This window comes from Scylla paramamosain, chromosome 33, assembly GCF_035594125.1.
Source record: "Scylla paramamosain isolate STU-SP2022 chromosome 33, ASM3559412v1, whole genome shotgun sequence".
NCBI classification, from domain to species: Eukaryota; Metazoa; Arthropoda; class Malacostraca; order Decapoda; family Portunidae; genus Scylla; species Scylla paramamosain.
In genome coordinates this window covers 15,727,368-15,742,367 of record NC_087183.1, presented here as the reverse complement: position 1 = coordinate 15,742,367, position 15,000 = coordinate 15,727,368, and the positions used below count along the sequence as shown (strand labels likewise).

The window sequence follows — 15,000 nt, the reverse complement described above, 5'->3', positions numbered from 1 at the left end:
CCTTATGTTCTTAACTCATTTGCTCTCCCTTATCTCCCACCCTCACGCTCTAATCTCAAAATATCTCCCTTATCTTACGCTCTTACCTCAGTTGATCTCCCTTATCGCTCGCCCTTATGCTCTAATATCAAATTATCTCTCCCTTATCTCCCGCCCCTATACCCTCACCACCCCCATCACTCACCTGGTTAATGGACGTAAGTGGTGTTATATTCAATAAGGAAGCGCAGCGGCCACGACAGGAGCAGCAGCGAGGCGATCCAGAAGACCACGTGCCGCACATACCACGGGGGCCGCTTGTTGTCCCTCCGCGCGATCACGAACTCCCGGAAGACCACGTTAGTGAGATCCAGCCCCTCCCGCATCTCCATGTAGTCGTCCCTCCTCTCACTCGCCTGCAGAAGTGAGGGGGGATTAGAATACGTAGGAGTGAAGGAGGAGTTAGGTTTCAGTGGTGGATTAATTAGGAGTTAAGAATTAGTGGAATTAAGAGAGTTATACTATGTGGAGGTGTAGGGACTAGAGGGAACAGATAGGACTGGAAAGTGTAGGATCCAGGAATGAAAAAAGATTAGATGAATTAGATGGGATTAGAATCTATAAAGTTATGAATTAGTGGGATTAGAGAAGGTCAGAGAGGATTAGAACCCGTAAAAGTGAAGGATTTGTTGGATTAGATGGGACTGGAACGAGTAGAAGTGAGAAATTAAGAGGATTAGAGAATTCAGATGGGATTAGAACCTATAAAGTGACCAGTTAGTGTTTCAGGGTGTGTTTCAGGGTGAGAGTGTAAAGGTGGATATGAAGGTGAAGGTGATGATGAAGGTGATGGTGATGAAGGTGATGGTGATGGTGATGGTGATGATAACGAGTAAGTTAAGAGTGCATTTTTTTTTTTAAGTACATAATTTGCTTTGTTATTTTCCTCGCCTCTTCCTATTCCCCTGTTTATTATCCTCCCCCTCCTCTACCTTCACTAAATCCACCTTTTCTTCCTTTTCCTTCTTTCTCTTCTACCAATAAATTACTATCTTCTTTTCTTTCTCCTTCCTCCTCCTCCTATACTACGAACACACTAGAATCCTCCTTCCTTCTCTTCCTCTTCCTCCTCTTCTACAAGTACAGCATAATCCTCTTCCTCCTCCTCCTCCTCTTCCTCTTCTTTGAACTGAGGGCATGCAATGATGAGACGGAGAGGGGACGTGAAAAAAAGGAGAGATAAGGAAGGAAAGGAAGAGAAGGAGAGAAGAAAGGCGAAAGAAGAGGAAACTGGAGAGGATGGCATTGCAAGATGAGGAGGAGAGTGACGAGAGTGGAGGAGAGGCAGTTTGGAGTGGCGGCGGGAGACGACCAGGAAAGAATGTACGAGTAGAGTAGGTGGAGGAAGAATGGCTGGAGGGAAGGGAGGAGGGAGGAAGGGAGGAAAGAGAGGAGGGAGGGAAGGAGGAAAGGGAGGAAATGGAGGGAACGTCTCTCCATTATTAGAGTTGTGGATGCAGAGACTCATGGGAGGAGTTTAGTGAGTGGAGAGACTCACTCTCTCTCTCTCTCTCTCTCTCTCTCTCTCTCTCTCTCTCTCTCTCTCTCTCTCTCTCTCTCTTTAAGGTAAGAGGTCTTTGTTGCAAATGGAAAGCAAGGTCTTCATGATATTAAAGAGAGAGAGAGAGAGAGAGAGAGAGAGAGAGAGAGAGAGAGAGAGAGAGAGAGAGAGAGAGAGAGAGAGAGAGAGAGAGAGAGAGAGAGAGAGAGAGACACCCAAAGAAATGGCAAGATATCTTTAATTCATTCTTCATCTTTCCTTTCCTTTTTATTTTTATCCTTTTCCTTGTCTATTTTTTTCTTTTTTTCTTTTCATTTGCTTTTGTCTTCATGTAACTTAAAGACAGCTCCAGTTTTCCTCTTTGTTCATTTTATATTATTAATTCATATATGATTTATTTATATAGATCTTGAATGCATGGAATCTTTCATCTTCCCTTCCCTCTCCCTCCCTATCCCCCCTCTCTCTCTCTCTCTCTCTCTCTCTCTCTCTCTCTCTCTCTCTCTCTCTCTCTCTCTCTCTCTCTCTCTCTCTCCCTCCATCTATTTAAACATTTGCAATAAGTACAGTGATATAATTAGGGAGGACATATTAGTAACTAAAGTTTACACTATCGTGTGACAAACTATCTTAAATTTACTGTCCACATGTTTACACATACTACAGACTATACACTGCACACTGTACACTATAAACATCAATGTCAAGGTGCCTGCTGCTGTAGCTATCTGTGGGAGGCAAGCTTTGCCTGCTGGGTGGACATATGCACGGGTGTGACCCGCGCCTCCTTCCATATTGACGTCCAGACCCTTCGCTGCAAACAGCAGCGAAAAAATTGTGCGACAGGGCTAGCGAGCTCATCAGCGCACTTTTTGAGATGTAGGATCACGCCGTCAGGACCAGGGGCCTTCCTGGTGTTGACATCCCTCAGATGTCTTCTGATGGCTTCCTCAGAGATGGCAACGCCCTCCAGTCTCAGCAGTGAGGCGGGAGAGGGCGGGCAATTGCCTGTCTGGCTCTGGACTTCTCATTTTTTCCAGCGAGCTTGCGGGCGAGATCTGCTTTATCTTGGCTGGAGATAACCATATCCCCGTCAGGCTTCCTAAGGGCGTGGATGAGTTCATGAGAAGACACCTTGCCTCTCCTTTATTAATCCCAGTGGGACGCGTCACACGTCACCGCGCAGGCGGAACCTGCACCCAAGCTCGACTCGCGCGTGGGCTTGAACCACACGCGGGAGTGACTAGCGCACGGGCGTGACCAACGCGCAGGCGTAACCCGCGCGTGGGCTAGACTCGCGCGCGAGCCAGCCGCGCTGGTATACTTTGGTCCGCAATTCATAGCCAGACGCCCGCTGGTATCCTTTGGTTCAACATTGGTAGCCAGACGCCCGCTGGTATCCTTTGGTTCAACATTGGTAGCCAGACGCCCGCTGGTATCCTTTGGTCCGCCACTGGTAGCGTCTTCCGTTGGTATCCTTTGGTCCCCCATTGATAGCTAGACGCTGGCTCGTATCCTTTGGCAGCTACTTGCCCGCTGATATCCTATGGTCCCCTATTGATAACCAGATAGCCATTGACCCGCGACCCGTGTGCGTGCACAACCCGCGCGCGGGCGGGACCCGCGCCCAAGCTCGACTCGCGCACGGGTGCAACACGCGCGCGGGCGTAAACCGCACGTGGGCTCGACTCGCGCCCGAGCCAGTCGCCCGCTGGTGTCATTTTATCCCTCATTGATAGCCACTCTCCCGGTGGTATCCTTTGGTCCACCATTGATAGCCAGACGCCCGCTGTTATCCTTTCGTCCCCCATTTATAGCTGGTATCCTTTTGTCCCTCAATGATAACCAGTCGTCCGCTGGTATCCTTTGGTCTCCCATTGATAGCCAGACGCCCGCTGGTCTCTCTCTCTCTCTCTCTCTCTCTCTCTCTCTCTCTCTCTCTCTCTCTCTCTCTCTCTCTCTCTCTCTCTCTCTCTCTCTCTCTCACCTCTCAAGAATACTCACTTTAATACCTTCCTCCTCCTCCTACTTTCCTCCATCACCCTCTCCTACTCCTCTCCTCCCTTCCACCACCCTTCCCTCCTCCTCCTCCTCTCCTTGTCTCTTCTTTCCTCCTTCTTTCCTCTTACTTCATTTTACACTTAGAACTCTTTCTTCCACGTTTACTCTCCTTTTAACCTCTCTCTCTCTCTCTCTCTCTCTCTCTCTCTCTCTCTCTCTCTCTCTCTCTCTCTCTCTCTCTCTCTCTCTCTCTCTCACTTTACCTCTAGCTTTTAGCACCACGCTCTATACATTTCCCCCCCATCCTCTCTCTCTCTCTCTCTCTCTCTCTCTCTCTCTCTCTCTCTCTCTCTCTCTCTCTCTCTCACCTGGAAAAAACGCGCCCTCTGCTCCTCAAATTCATTCGCGGCTTCCAGATTAGCAAATGCAAATCCTTTGGAGATTCTGTTGGGTAAAAATTAGTCTTGTGTTAGTCAATGAGTAAATGATGGCTGGGGTGGTGGTGGTGGTGGTGGTAGAAGTAGAAGGAAAATGAACGAGGAAAAGAAGTTAAAAAGAGGAGAAATAATAAGACCACACACACACACAGCAACAACAACAACAACAACAACAACAACAACAACAACAACAACAACAACAACAACAACGAAAGAAGAAGTAGAAAAAGAATAAACATGAAAAAAGCGAAGGCGATAAGGAAGAAGTAAAAGATGAGAAACAAGAAAAAAGGAAGAGGAAGAGGAAGAAGGAAGAAAGAAAGAAGAATCTGTTATTATTGAAAAGGAAGAAGAAGAAGAAGAAGACAAGAAGCAAGAATAGGAGGAAGAAGAAGAGGAAGATGAAAAAAAGTATATTATTATCGAAAAGGAAGAAGAAGAACAAGAACAAGACGAAAAAAGCAAGAAAAGAAAGAGGAAGAAGAAAAACAAGAACCTATTATTGTTAAGAATGAAGAAGACGAGAAGCAAGAAAAGGAGGAGGAGGAATTAGAAAGGAGAGAGAGAGAGAGAGAGAGAGAGAGAGAGAGAGAGAGAGAGAGAGAGAGAGAGAGAGAGAGAGAGAGAGAGAGAGAGAGAGAGAGAGAGAGAGAGAGAGAATTCGTTACATTTCCAACGAATATTCCAAAAAAACAACAACAACAACACCACAAAAGACTTTTTAAGATGGAAAAACACTTATGACTATGAAACCAGAAAAAAAAAACATTGTACTGGCCAGATAAACAGACTGGACAGGTGAGGCGTTGGAGCACCTGCCGTCACCTATCCTCACCTGCCCTTCCCGTCAACACCTGTAGGCCTGGCACGTAATTACAGTTTATAGATAGCAAGGAAGGAAAAAAAAAAAGCAAGAAAAAGTTATAGTAGAAATAAGCTTCGTTATATGTTTTGAAGGGTTCTCTCTCTCTCTCTCTCTCTCTCTCTCTCTCTCTCTCTCTCTCTCTCTTGTTCACGTTTGTACACAAGAACATTAGAATTTACATGGTGTTTCTCCTCCAACTTGACCTCCTCCTTCTCTTCCTCCTCCTTCTCACGTCCTCCTGCTGTCTCTTAGGTCTTCAAAGTCTCTCTCTCTCTCTCTCTCTCTCTCTCTCTCTCTCTCTCTCTCTCTCTCTCTCTCTCTCTAGCAGTAATACATGAACATCTTATTGCTAGCCCCGGATGCAATTACCTGTAAGAAAAAAAAAAAAGGAAAAAAGATTCGCTACATTAGTTTGGTTTCCACGACCTACGATACATTTTTTCCCTCACATCTTCGTTTTCTTCCAACTTCCAACTCCGTACAATATTTTTCCCTCACGATATGTTTTTCCCTACAAATTTCTCCGTACGATATATTTTTTTTCCCTCTGAGTTTTCTCTCCCTCTCATCTCCGTTTTCTTTCCCCAGTCGCTTCTAGTCAGAGCTTAAGGGTGACTCAAACGCGGAACATTTCAGATTCTCATAAACTTTTAAGTAATCTATCGCCGGCGTTCCTGGACATTCTTTCCTGAAGGAGGCGCAGCAAGAGAAGAAGGAAGAGGAGGAGGAGGAGGAGGAGGAGGAGGAGGTTGGGGTCTGTAAGAGGAAAATGTCACTAACGAGGAAGAGGAAGATTAACGAAGAAGAGAAGTCAGGAAAAGTAGAAGGAAGAAGAGGTAGGGTCAGTAAGAGGAAGAGGAAGAGTAAGGAAGAAGAGGAGTAAGAAAGAGTAGGGGTATAGTCAGAAAGGGGAAGATATGCCACTAACATGGAAGAGGAAGAGTAGGGAAGAGGAAGAGGCAGGGAAGAGTAAAATATAACACTAGGGAAGGGGAAGAGGAGGCAGAAACAGGGAAAGAATGAGACAGGAAACAGGAGGAGGCAAATATGAATAAAAAGAGGAAGAAGACGAAGAAGAGAAAGGAAGAAGACAGGCCAGGAATCAGGAAGAGACAAAAAAATGACTAAAAAACAAGAGGAGAAACAGACAGAAAGATGAGGAACCAGGAATTAAGAAAAGACAAATAAGACTATATGAAAAAAAAAAAGAAGAGGAAGAAGAAGAAGAGGAAGGAAAACGAAGAGCCAGGAAGTGAGGAAAAGGAAGAGAAAAAATACGACACTGACAAAGACTTAATTTTCTCTTCTCTTATCTCTTCACTAAGTCCAAACCCTTGCAGGACTTAAGCCTTGTTTTGTATGCAACGTAAATTAAACAGCAGACTTTATTATCATCAACCTGTTTTATGTCCCGCTAGCAACTTGCATCAGGGAGGAGCAGGAGGAGGAAGAGGAGCAGGAGGAGGAGGAGGAGGAGGAGGAGGAGGAAGAGGAGGAGGAGGAGGAAGAGAGGTTGGTGGGGATAGTGAATTTTACATATTTCCTAGAGTTCATCAGCTTACCTTGATTGCTGTGGGGTGGAGGGAAGGGAGAGAGGGAGGGAGGGAGGGAGGGAGGGAGGAAAGAGGAGGGAGCGAATGGAGGAGAGAGGAATAAAGGAGGGAAGGAGCAAGGAAGGTAGTAAAGGAAGGAATATTAAGGCGAGTTCTTTTTCTGATTCTCTCTCTCTCTCTCTCTCTCTCTCTCTCTCTCTCTCTCTCTCTCTCTCTCTCTCTCTCTCTCTAATCCATTTATCCAGTCATCCTTCTTTGGCATTTTCCCCAGTTCTCTTTTTCCCTTCATTTTCTGCTCTTCCTCCACCTCCCTCTGTCCGCTTCATCTGTATTGCATAGCCTTCATTTCTCTCCTTTCGCTTCCACTATCCACTCATTTTCTGTTGCTTTTCCACCTCATGTTCATCTTCAATCTAACAACCAATCAACAAGTCAATCAGTCAGCCAATCCCTCACTCACTCACTCACTCACTCAAACATCACCAGTGTTTAGAAACTAGCACCTCAGTGGAACCTTAGCAGATGTCACTCGTACACAAAAAAACTCAATGTAACAGTCAAACAATCGTTATGTTATCTCTATCCTACCTTATCTTGGTGCAGGCGTACTTGGAGAGGTTCACCAGCTTCTTGGAGATGTCCTTGGCGCCGCAGTTTGAGAAGAGGAAGCAGGTACCCACGGAATGAGAGTTGACCCGCTCGTAAAACACCTGGGGGGGACGAGACAGGTGGGTCATTGGACAGGTAAATATACAAACAGGTAGATAGGTAAGTGTCTAGACTGAAGATATGAAGATACAGAGATAAGATGAAGATATGAGAAAATGAGAAAGGAGTTTAAGAAAAGATGAAATGAAATAGAGAAATGTGTGGAAAGAATACAGGTGCACAGGTAGACAGCAGCAGGGAAAGGGAATGAATAAATAAACACGCCTGGCTTTTACTTCCTCGTCGTGTCATGGAATATTTAATTAGTTGCTTCTCTTTATGTCCCATTAAACACTACTTTACCAACCTTTCTTTATCACACCTTGCTTTTATTCCCATACGTCCTTTATCCTCTTACTACACACCTGTCCTCATATACCTGGTTTTAATTAACACACCTATTCTTAAACACCTGTTCTTATAACCTGCTGTTCTCACTCACCTGAGCTTCTTGTATATCTTATTGTCTTATCACTCCTTTTACCTCACCTGGCCCACACTGCACACTTCACTCTTACACACCTGTTCTTCACCTACCTTCCTGTAATCCCACACTCACCTACTCCACCCTCACTCCCACACCTGTCCTTCACTCTCCCACCGATCACACCTGTCCTTACCTGTGTGCTGGTGTAGGCGTCTCCGTTCCTGTATCGCGTGACGTGTCTGCAGCGCCTAACATAGTGGTAACACATTGCCTTCCACCAGATGACGGGCTGGGCTGCTCTCATCGCTTCTATCATCGCCTCCACGTGGGACGCTGGGGTGGTGTGGGTCAGCTGACGAAGGAAGGGAGTCAGGAAGAGAATGGTGTTTAAAAGCTTCAGCCAAATAAATATGCGGGGGTTTTTATTCACTTATCTGTCTTTGGTTAAATGCGAAAAGTGGTGATGTTTACAGTTGTGCTTATAATGGTGTGGTTTTTGAAGGCTTGATGGAAAGGTTGTGTGTGTTGTTATTTATGGGGAAAGTTGTGAGAGAGAGAGAGAGAGAGAGAGAGAGAGAGAGAGAGAGAGAGAGAGAGAGAGAGAGAGAGAGAGAGAGAGAGAGAGAGAGAGAGAGAGAGAGAGAGAGAGAGAGAGAGAGAGAGAGAGAGAGAGCACTAAATTCCTGGAAAATGAAAACAGATACCACCATTACTCTCTCTCTCTCTCTCTCTCTCTCTCTCTCTCTCTCTCTCCCCTTACGGACTTAAAGAGCTCACCTGCCTAACAAGTTTAATTAAATACAGGTAAAGCGTGACTGATAACACTGAGCTAACGTACCTTGCTGCCTGCCTGAATAATTCTCTCTCTCTCTCTCTCTCTCTCTCTCTCTCTCTCTCTCTCTCTCTCTCTCTCTCTCTCTCTCTCTCTATCTGTCTATTTTATCTATCATCTACCTATCCATCCATTTAACTATAGTATATAACTAACCAACTTACAAACTAAATATCTAAATATTTATCTATCAGTAAGTCTAATTAATCCGCTAACGAATGATTTCTCCATCCATTTATCTACTTATCTATCTATCTATCTATCTATCCACCCTCTTATCTAACTATCTACCTATTCATCCATCCACCCACTCACTCATCCACCCACCCATCCATCCACACACAGGTGAGCGTGTTACCTGCATCCTGGTGGGGCAGTGGAAGCACTCGAGCAAGTACACCAAGTAAAGCATGGCCAGGAAGGCGACAGGTATGTACAGGTAGCCGTCCTCACAGGCACTCAGCTTACGGGTCATGGTGATGGGGAAGGTATCGAAGTCCAAGAATACCTTTGTTACCTGTGGGAGAGGGTGAAGGTTGTGGTGGTGGTGGTGGTGGTGGTCGTGGTGGGAATGGTTTAAGAATAAGGATTGTGATGGTGATGATGATGATGATGGTGATGGTGATGGTAGTGATGGTAATAGTAATAATGATGATAGTAATGATGATAATAAAGATAATAATGATGATGATGATGATGATGATAATGATAATAATAATAATAATAATAATAATAATAATAATAATAATAATAATAATAATGGTTGTAGTAGTACAGTAGTAGTAGTGGTAGTAGTAGTAGTAGTAGTAGTAGTAGTTGTAGTAGTAGTAGTAGTAGCAGTAGTAGTAGTAGTAGTAGTAGAGTAGTAGTAGTAGTAGTAGTAGTAGTATGCAGTAATTAAAAGAAGAAGAAGAGGAAGAAGAAGAAGAAGTAAAGAAGAATTAGAACAATAAGAACAAGAACAAAAATAACAATAACAAAAACAAGAACAAGGACCACAATAACAAATACAAAAACAACAACAGGAAAGAGAACAACAACAACAACAACAACAACAACAACAACAACAACAACAACAACAACAACAACAAAACCCAGGAATAGGAAAGATAACAGATAGAAAAACAAATGTACGGACGAGGAAGAAAAGGAAAGTGAATAAAATCGAAGTAGTGAAGGAGAAAACAAGAGGAGAAAGGGAAAGAAGAGAAGGAAAAAAAAATGGAAAGGAGGGAGAATTGTAAGATGTGGGGAAAGAAAACAAGAAATGAGAAAGAGAGAGAGAAAGAGAGAAAGCAAGGAGAGAGTGAATAAAAGAAAGACAGAGAGTAAGAGGATAAAAAAAAAGCAAGTAGGAAGGAATGGAGAGAGAAGGGAAGAAAAGGAAAGCAAAGGGAGAAACGGAAAGCAAGAGAGAGAGAGAGAGAGAGAAGAGGAAGGTGTGAGATGAAGTAAATAAAAACGAGGAGCAAATTGGAGGGGAATAATATGAGAGACGATAATAAAAGTAAAATGCAAGGGATAGAAGATAAAAAAGGAGATAGAGAAAATAAGTAAAGACGAAAGAGGAATTGGATTAGAAAGAGAATATTGTGACAGTTATAAGAGAAACCACAAGAGAGAAAAGATGTCAGAGAGGGAATAAAGATGAGAAAAAGAAAGATGACAAGAGTGAGAGGAGGAAGCGGAGACGAGGCAAGAAAAAGGCGAGAAGTGAGAAGACAGGAGGGAAAAGAGGATTTGGGTCAAGGAAGGAAAACAAATAACAAACAGAGATGCAGTTTTTTCCCTTTCCGTTTACAATTTTTATATGTCAAATTTTCATAGCTTTTTTGTTTATTCATGGCTAACGCTTTATTTATCTTTTTTCATTGTATTCTTTCGTTTATCTCACTTTCAAACATCGAGTGACTTTTCATTATAACTCTCGTATTAATGCATTACGTTTGGACTTCTATTTCTTTATTCATCCATTCACTGTTTTTTTTTCTTTTTTGTCATTCATTTAATCTTTAGTACCTGAGCTCTTTATCATATTCCATAGTTTGCTAGTCGAGATTTTTCATTTAAAACTCTTGTTGCGGCATAATGAGATCTCTTTTTCATTGACTCTATTCTTTAATTTCTCTAACTGTTAATTACCGAACTGTTCACCGCGTTTCATGATGTAGAGACGGAGAGCTTTCATTAAAACTCACGTGATTATGCATTATATTCAGATCCTGCCTCATATTCATTCTCTTCTTTCATTTATTTAACTTTTAATTTCAAAGCTATTTATCGTATTGCATGCTTAACAAAAAGTCGATATTTTATTACTAAAACTCATGTAATTATATGAAGTTAGACCTCTTTTATTGCTCATCCTGCTCTTTTCCTTACCTAACTTTTTGAAATCCCAGTTATTCATCCCATTTCACAATCCACAAGTCAGGATTTCCAACAATACAACTCAGCCATCACTTTAAAACTACATAAAAAAAAATAAATAAATAAAAATAGCTGAAATATTTCACTAATTCCAGGTCAGACGACAACAGGACAACAGGAGTGAATATACCCAAAGAATGAACGAAAACAAAACATCCAAATAAATCCAGACATGAACACAAAAAGGATATCTAAAACAATAAAACAAATACCAACAATCTTCCGTGACACACACACACACACACACACACACACACACACACACACACACACAGGGGAGGTACATAAATAACACCTGAGACTTAACATTTTTAAGACACTAGGCAAAGAGGATTGACTGAACAGCAAGGTGGAAAGAGGTAAGGGGAGAAAAAAAAGGAAGAGTAAGAAAAGAAGAAAAGAAAAAGAGTGAGGTATGGCGGGATGATGGAAGGGAAGATAAAAGGAAAGAGATGAAAATAAAAAGGCCAGAAGGGGAGAGGGAGCAAGACAGGAAACAAAGACAACGTAAAAATAGAAGATAGGAGGAAAGTAAAGGGAAATAAAATAGACACACAGGAAAACTGAAAAAGAAAAAGGGAGGCAGACGAAAAATAGAAAAGGCAAGAGAATCACTGAGGAATCCAGAGAGAGAGAGAGAGAGAGAGAGAGAGAGAGAGAGAGAGAGAGAGAGAGAGAGAGAGAGAGAGAGAGAGAGAGAGAGAGAGAGAGAGAGAGAGAGAGAGAGAGAGAGAGAGAAACACAAGGCTACCTAAATCAGAGCACGTGAGGTAGACAGGTACAATGGATCACCTGTCCTCGTCGGTTACCTGAGTGAGTCTGCACCAGGCGATGGCGGCGAGGCAGGCGAGGATCAGCAGGGTCAAAATAAAGCACTTCCAATTGGCACTGTGCCGAAGCGTATCGCACACCCCCTGACGCTCCGGCTCCTGCTGTAGGGACAAATAAGGCCACGAAGGTCAAGCTGTCTGAAGGATATAGAGAAAAAAATATACAGAAAAGTTAAAAATAGAAGAAAAATGAAAAAAAAGTAGAATGAAGACAGAATGAAAGGTTGACTGAAGGATATAGAGAAAACAAAATGTATAGAAAGACATAAAAAAAGTGAAAAAAAAGTAATGAAGAGAAAGAACGAAAGGTTGACGATGTGATTGAAGGATACAGAGAAAAAAGAAAGAGAAAAAAGTTAGAAAAAAGGGCAAGTGATGAAAAAACAATGAAAGGATGAGTTGATAGAAGAGAGAGAGAGAGAGAGAGAGAGAGAGAGAGAGAGAGAGAGAGAGAGAGAGAGAGAGAGAGAGAGAGAGAGAGAGAGAGAGAGAGAGAGAGAGAGAGAGAGAGAGAGAGAGAGAGAGAGAGAGAGAGAGAGACAGACGGTAAAGAAAGGAGTAAGAAGGAAACGGTGAATGAAGGATAGAAGGAAGAGAAGGAAGAGGAAGAGGAGGAGGTGGTGATAAATTAAAGACATAAAAAGAAAAGAAAGAATGAAGAATGGGAGATGTAAGTAGGAGGAGGAAACGAATGAATAAATGACAAAGTGGAGGAAATAAAAGGAGAAAAGGAGAGGGAGAGAGAGAGAGAGAGAGAGAGAGAGAGAGAGAGAGAGAGAGAGAGAGAGAGAGAGAGAGAGAGAGAGAGAGAGAGAGAGAGAGAGAGAGAGAGAGAGAGAGAGCTGAAATAAAAGCTGCAAAATGGAAAAGGGAATACGAATGGAAGAAGAAGAAGAAGAAGAAGAAGAAGAAGAAGAAGAAGAAGAAGAAGAAGAAGAAGAAGAAGAAGAAGAAGACGAGGAGGAGGAGGAGGAGGAGGAGGAAAGTTTGGAGGAGAAAAAAATGTTGGAGGAAAAGTTTTAGGAGGGAGGGAAGAGGAAACCTTATAAAAATGGAAAGGGAACAGAGGAAAGGAGGAATAACAGGAGGACATAGAAGAGAGGGAGAGTAACTGAGGAGGAAGAAAGGAAAGAAAGATGGATGAAAGAGAACAGAGAAGAGATCAGTGACAAATGGAGGGGAGAGAGAAAAGACGAAGAATGAGGGAGGAAGAGAGGGAGAGACAAAGAGAAGGCAAGAGAGAGAGAGAGAGAGAGAGAGAGAGAGAGAGAGAGAGAGAGAGAGAGAGAGAGAGAGAGAGAGAGAGAGAGAGAGAGAGAGAGAGAAAATGACGCGTAAGAGGAAGGGGAAGAAAGGAAGGAAATGATACGAAATGAAGAAAATTGAAGGAAATGAGGAAAAGTGTGGCAAAACTTGAAAAAAAAAAAATAGAAGGAGAAGGAAATACAGAAGCGAAAAAAGGAATGATAATGGAGACAAAAAAAAGGACAATAAACGTAAAAAAAACAAGAAATAATGATGAAAATAGATAAGAGGGAAAAAAATAAAGCAAAAAAAAAAATCGAGTCATAAAAAAATATAAAAAAACGAAAAAAACAAGAAAAAAACCATGAAGGATAGACAAAAATAAACAAAACAAATAAACAAACAAAATAAAGACAGTAACTAAACTAACGACCTAATTAAACTAACTATCCAATCACCTCGTTGACTAACTGCGTAACTACCTTAAAAAAAACAAAAACAACTAACAAGAATCCAATAACAAATATATGAGCTGATATCACCCGCACATTTTTCCTCACTCAATAATGAACCACGTCAATTATTTACGGTGAGGGGAAAGAGGGTAGTGAGGGGAAAGAGGGAGAGGGAATGAAGGTCTGGTGCGAAAGATGAGGGGAATACTTGTTATGGCAGCGGTTATTATTGGCCAAGAAGATGAGGGAATGGTGGGGTGTCTGGCCAGAGGGGAGAGGGGAAAAGGTGGGGAAAAGAGGGGAAAAGAGGGGAAAAGTGGGGAAAAGAGGGGAAAAGAGGGGACAAGAAGGGGAAATATAAAAGGAAGAGGGGAAAAAGGTGAAATATATATAAGAGGGGGAAAGAGGAAATATATAAGGAAGATGGGAATAAAAGAAAAAAATATTACGAAGAGGGGAAATTTTTAAGAAAGGAACATGTCTCTAATTAAATTTGAAGCAAACTGGGAAATCTGAGGGAAAATTAAGAAAAAAACAGACGAAATGTTTGACTGAACATAAAAAAAACAACACTTAACCTAACTCAACCCAACCTTACCTAACCTAACTTAATCCAACCTCAACGTAACCTAACCTAACCTAACTCAACCCCAACGTAATCTAACCTAACTTAACCTAACCTAACTCAACCCCAAGGTAACCCAACCTAACTTAACATAACCTAACTCAACCCCAAATAACCTAACTTAACTCAACCCCAACGTAACGTAACCTAACCTAACCTAACCTAACTTAACCTAACCTAACCTAACTTAACCTAACCTAACCTAACAGCACTTACCACCTCTGACGTGTCTTCGTCCAGCGGTGTCAGACTCATGGTGGTGCCCAATCATAACATTCAGCCTCCCTCATCACCAGCCAATCATCGCACGCCACGTCCTCAGTGTTCAGGCGCCCACCAATCAGGAAGCTCCACGTCAATGGCTTTGGAAGAGCTGGCCAATCCGAAGCTAACACGTCACTCGGTTCGAAAAGAAATGCACCAGTTGAGATTCACTACTCGTTTTCTACAGTAATTTCGACCAATCAGGGAGCTCCACGTCACAGGACACGTGTTTAATAGGGAATCACTGTTGAGGATAGGAAGATGATGGCTGTAATCACTTCAGTGTCATATTTTTTTCCATTTCTAATCAAGTTTTCCTCTTTCTCAAGTTATTTCCCCACTTCTAATTGAAATTCTTCTTGATATTCTTTCTTTTCCACAAAAAAATAAGTTTTTTCCTTAGCTTCTAATTAAAATCCTTCTTTATCTTCTAGTTTTATTCCAATTTGTCCCTTTTCTTCTCCTTTCTAACACATTTCTTTCTTTATCATCTACTTTCTCCACAAATTTAATCCCATGTTCTCTCTTCCTCTAATTCAAGATCTTTTAAAACATCCACTTTTCCCACAATTCAAGTCACTCTTTCCTTCACGTCTAGCTTAATTCTTCCTTTAAAATCCAACTTCTCCACAAACCAGTTCCTCTTTCAGTAATATTTTAGATTTCCTGACGGAGAGGTAGTCGACGCCACCACCATCACCACCACCACCAGCAGCACGAAGGGGAGGAGGACGACGAGGAGAAGGAAGAGGAAGAGGAGAAGGAGGAGGTGCCCCGGGGCTTCCACC

General features: G+C 42.4%; 1 protein-coding gene across 1 annotated transcript in view; it reads right to left on the bottom strand.

The window, feature by feature from the left end:
• Positions 1–188: 188 nt before the first annotated feature.
• Positions 189–15,000, bottom strand: part of LOC135089469 (transmembrane protein 151B-like) — a 44,639-nt gene continuing 29,827 nt past the window's right edge. Inside the window, exons 2-8 of the mRNA XM_063985050.1 lie at positions 14,165–15,000; positions 11,603–11,725; positions 8,722–8,880; positions 7,725–7,883; positions 6,985–7,106; positions 3,910–3,985; positions 189–395 (exon numbers count right to left, since the gene is read on the bottom strand). The exon at positions 14,165–15,000 is cut by the window's right edge and continues 52 nt beyond it. Coding sequence (XP_063841120.1) covers positions 189–395; positions 3,910–3,985; positions 6,985–7,106; positions 7,725–7,883; positions 8,722–8,880; positions 11,603–11,725; positions 14,165–14,203 — 885 coding nt within the window. The 5' untranslated portion in view covers positions 14,204–15,000. The remainder of the gene's footprint in view (positions 396–3,909; positions 3,986–6,984; positions 7,107–7,724; positions 7,884–8,721; positions 8,881–11,602; positions 11,726–14,164) is intronic.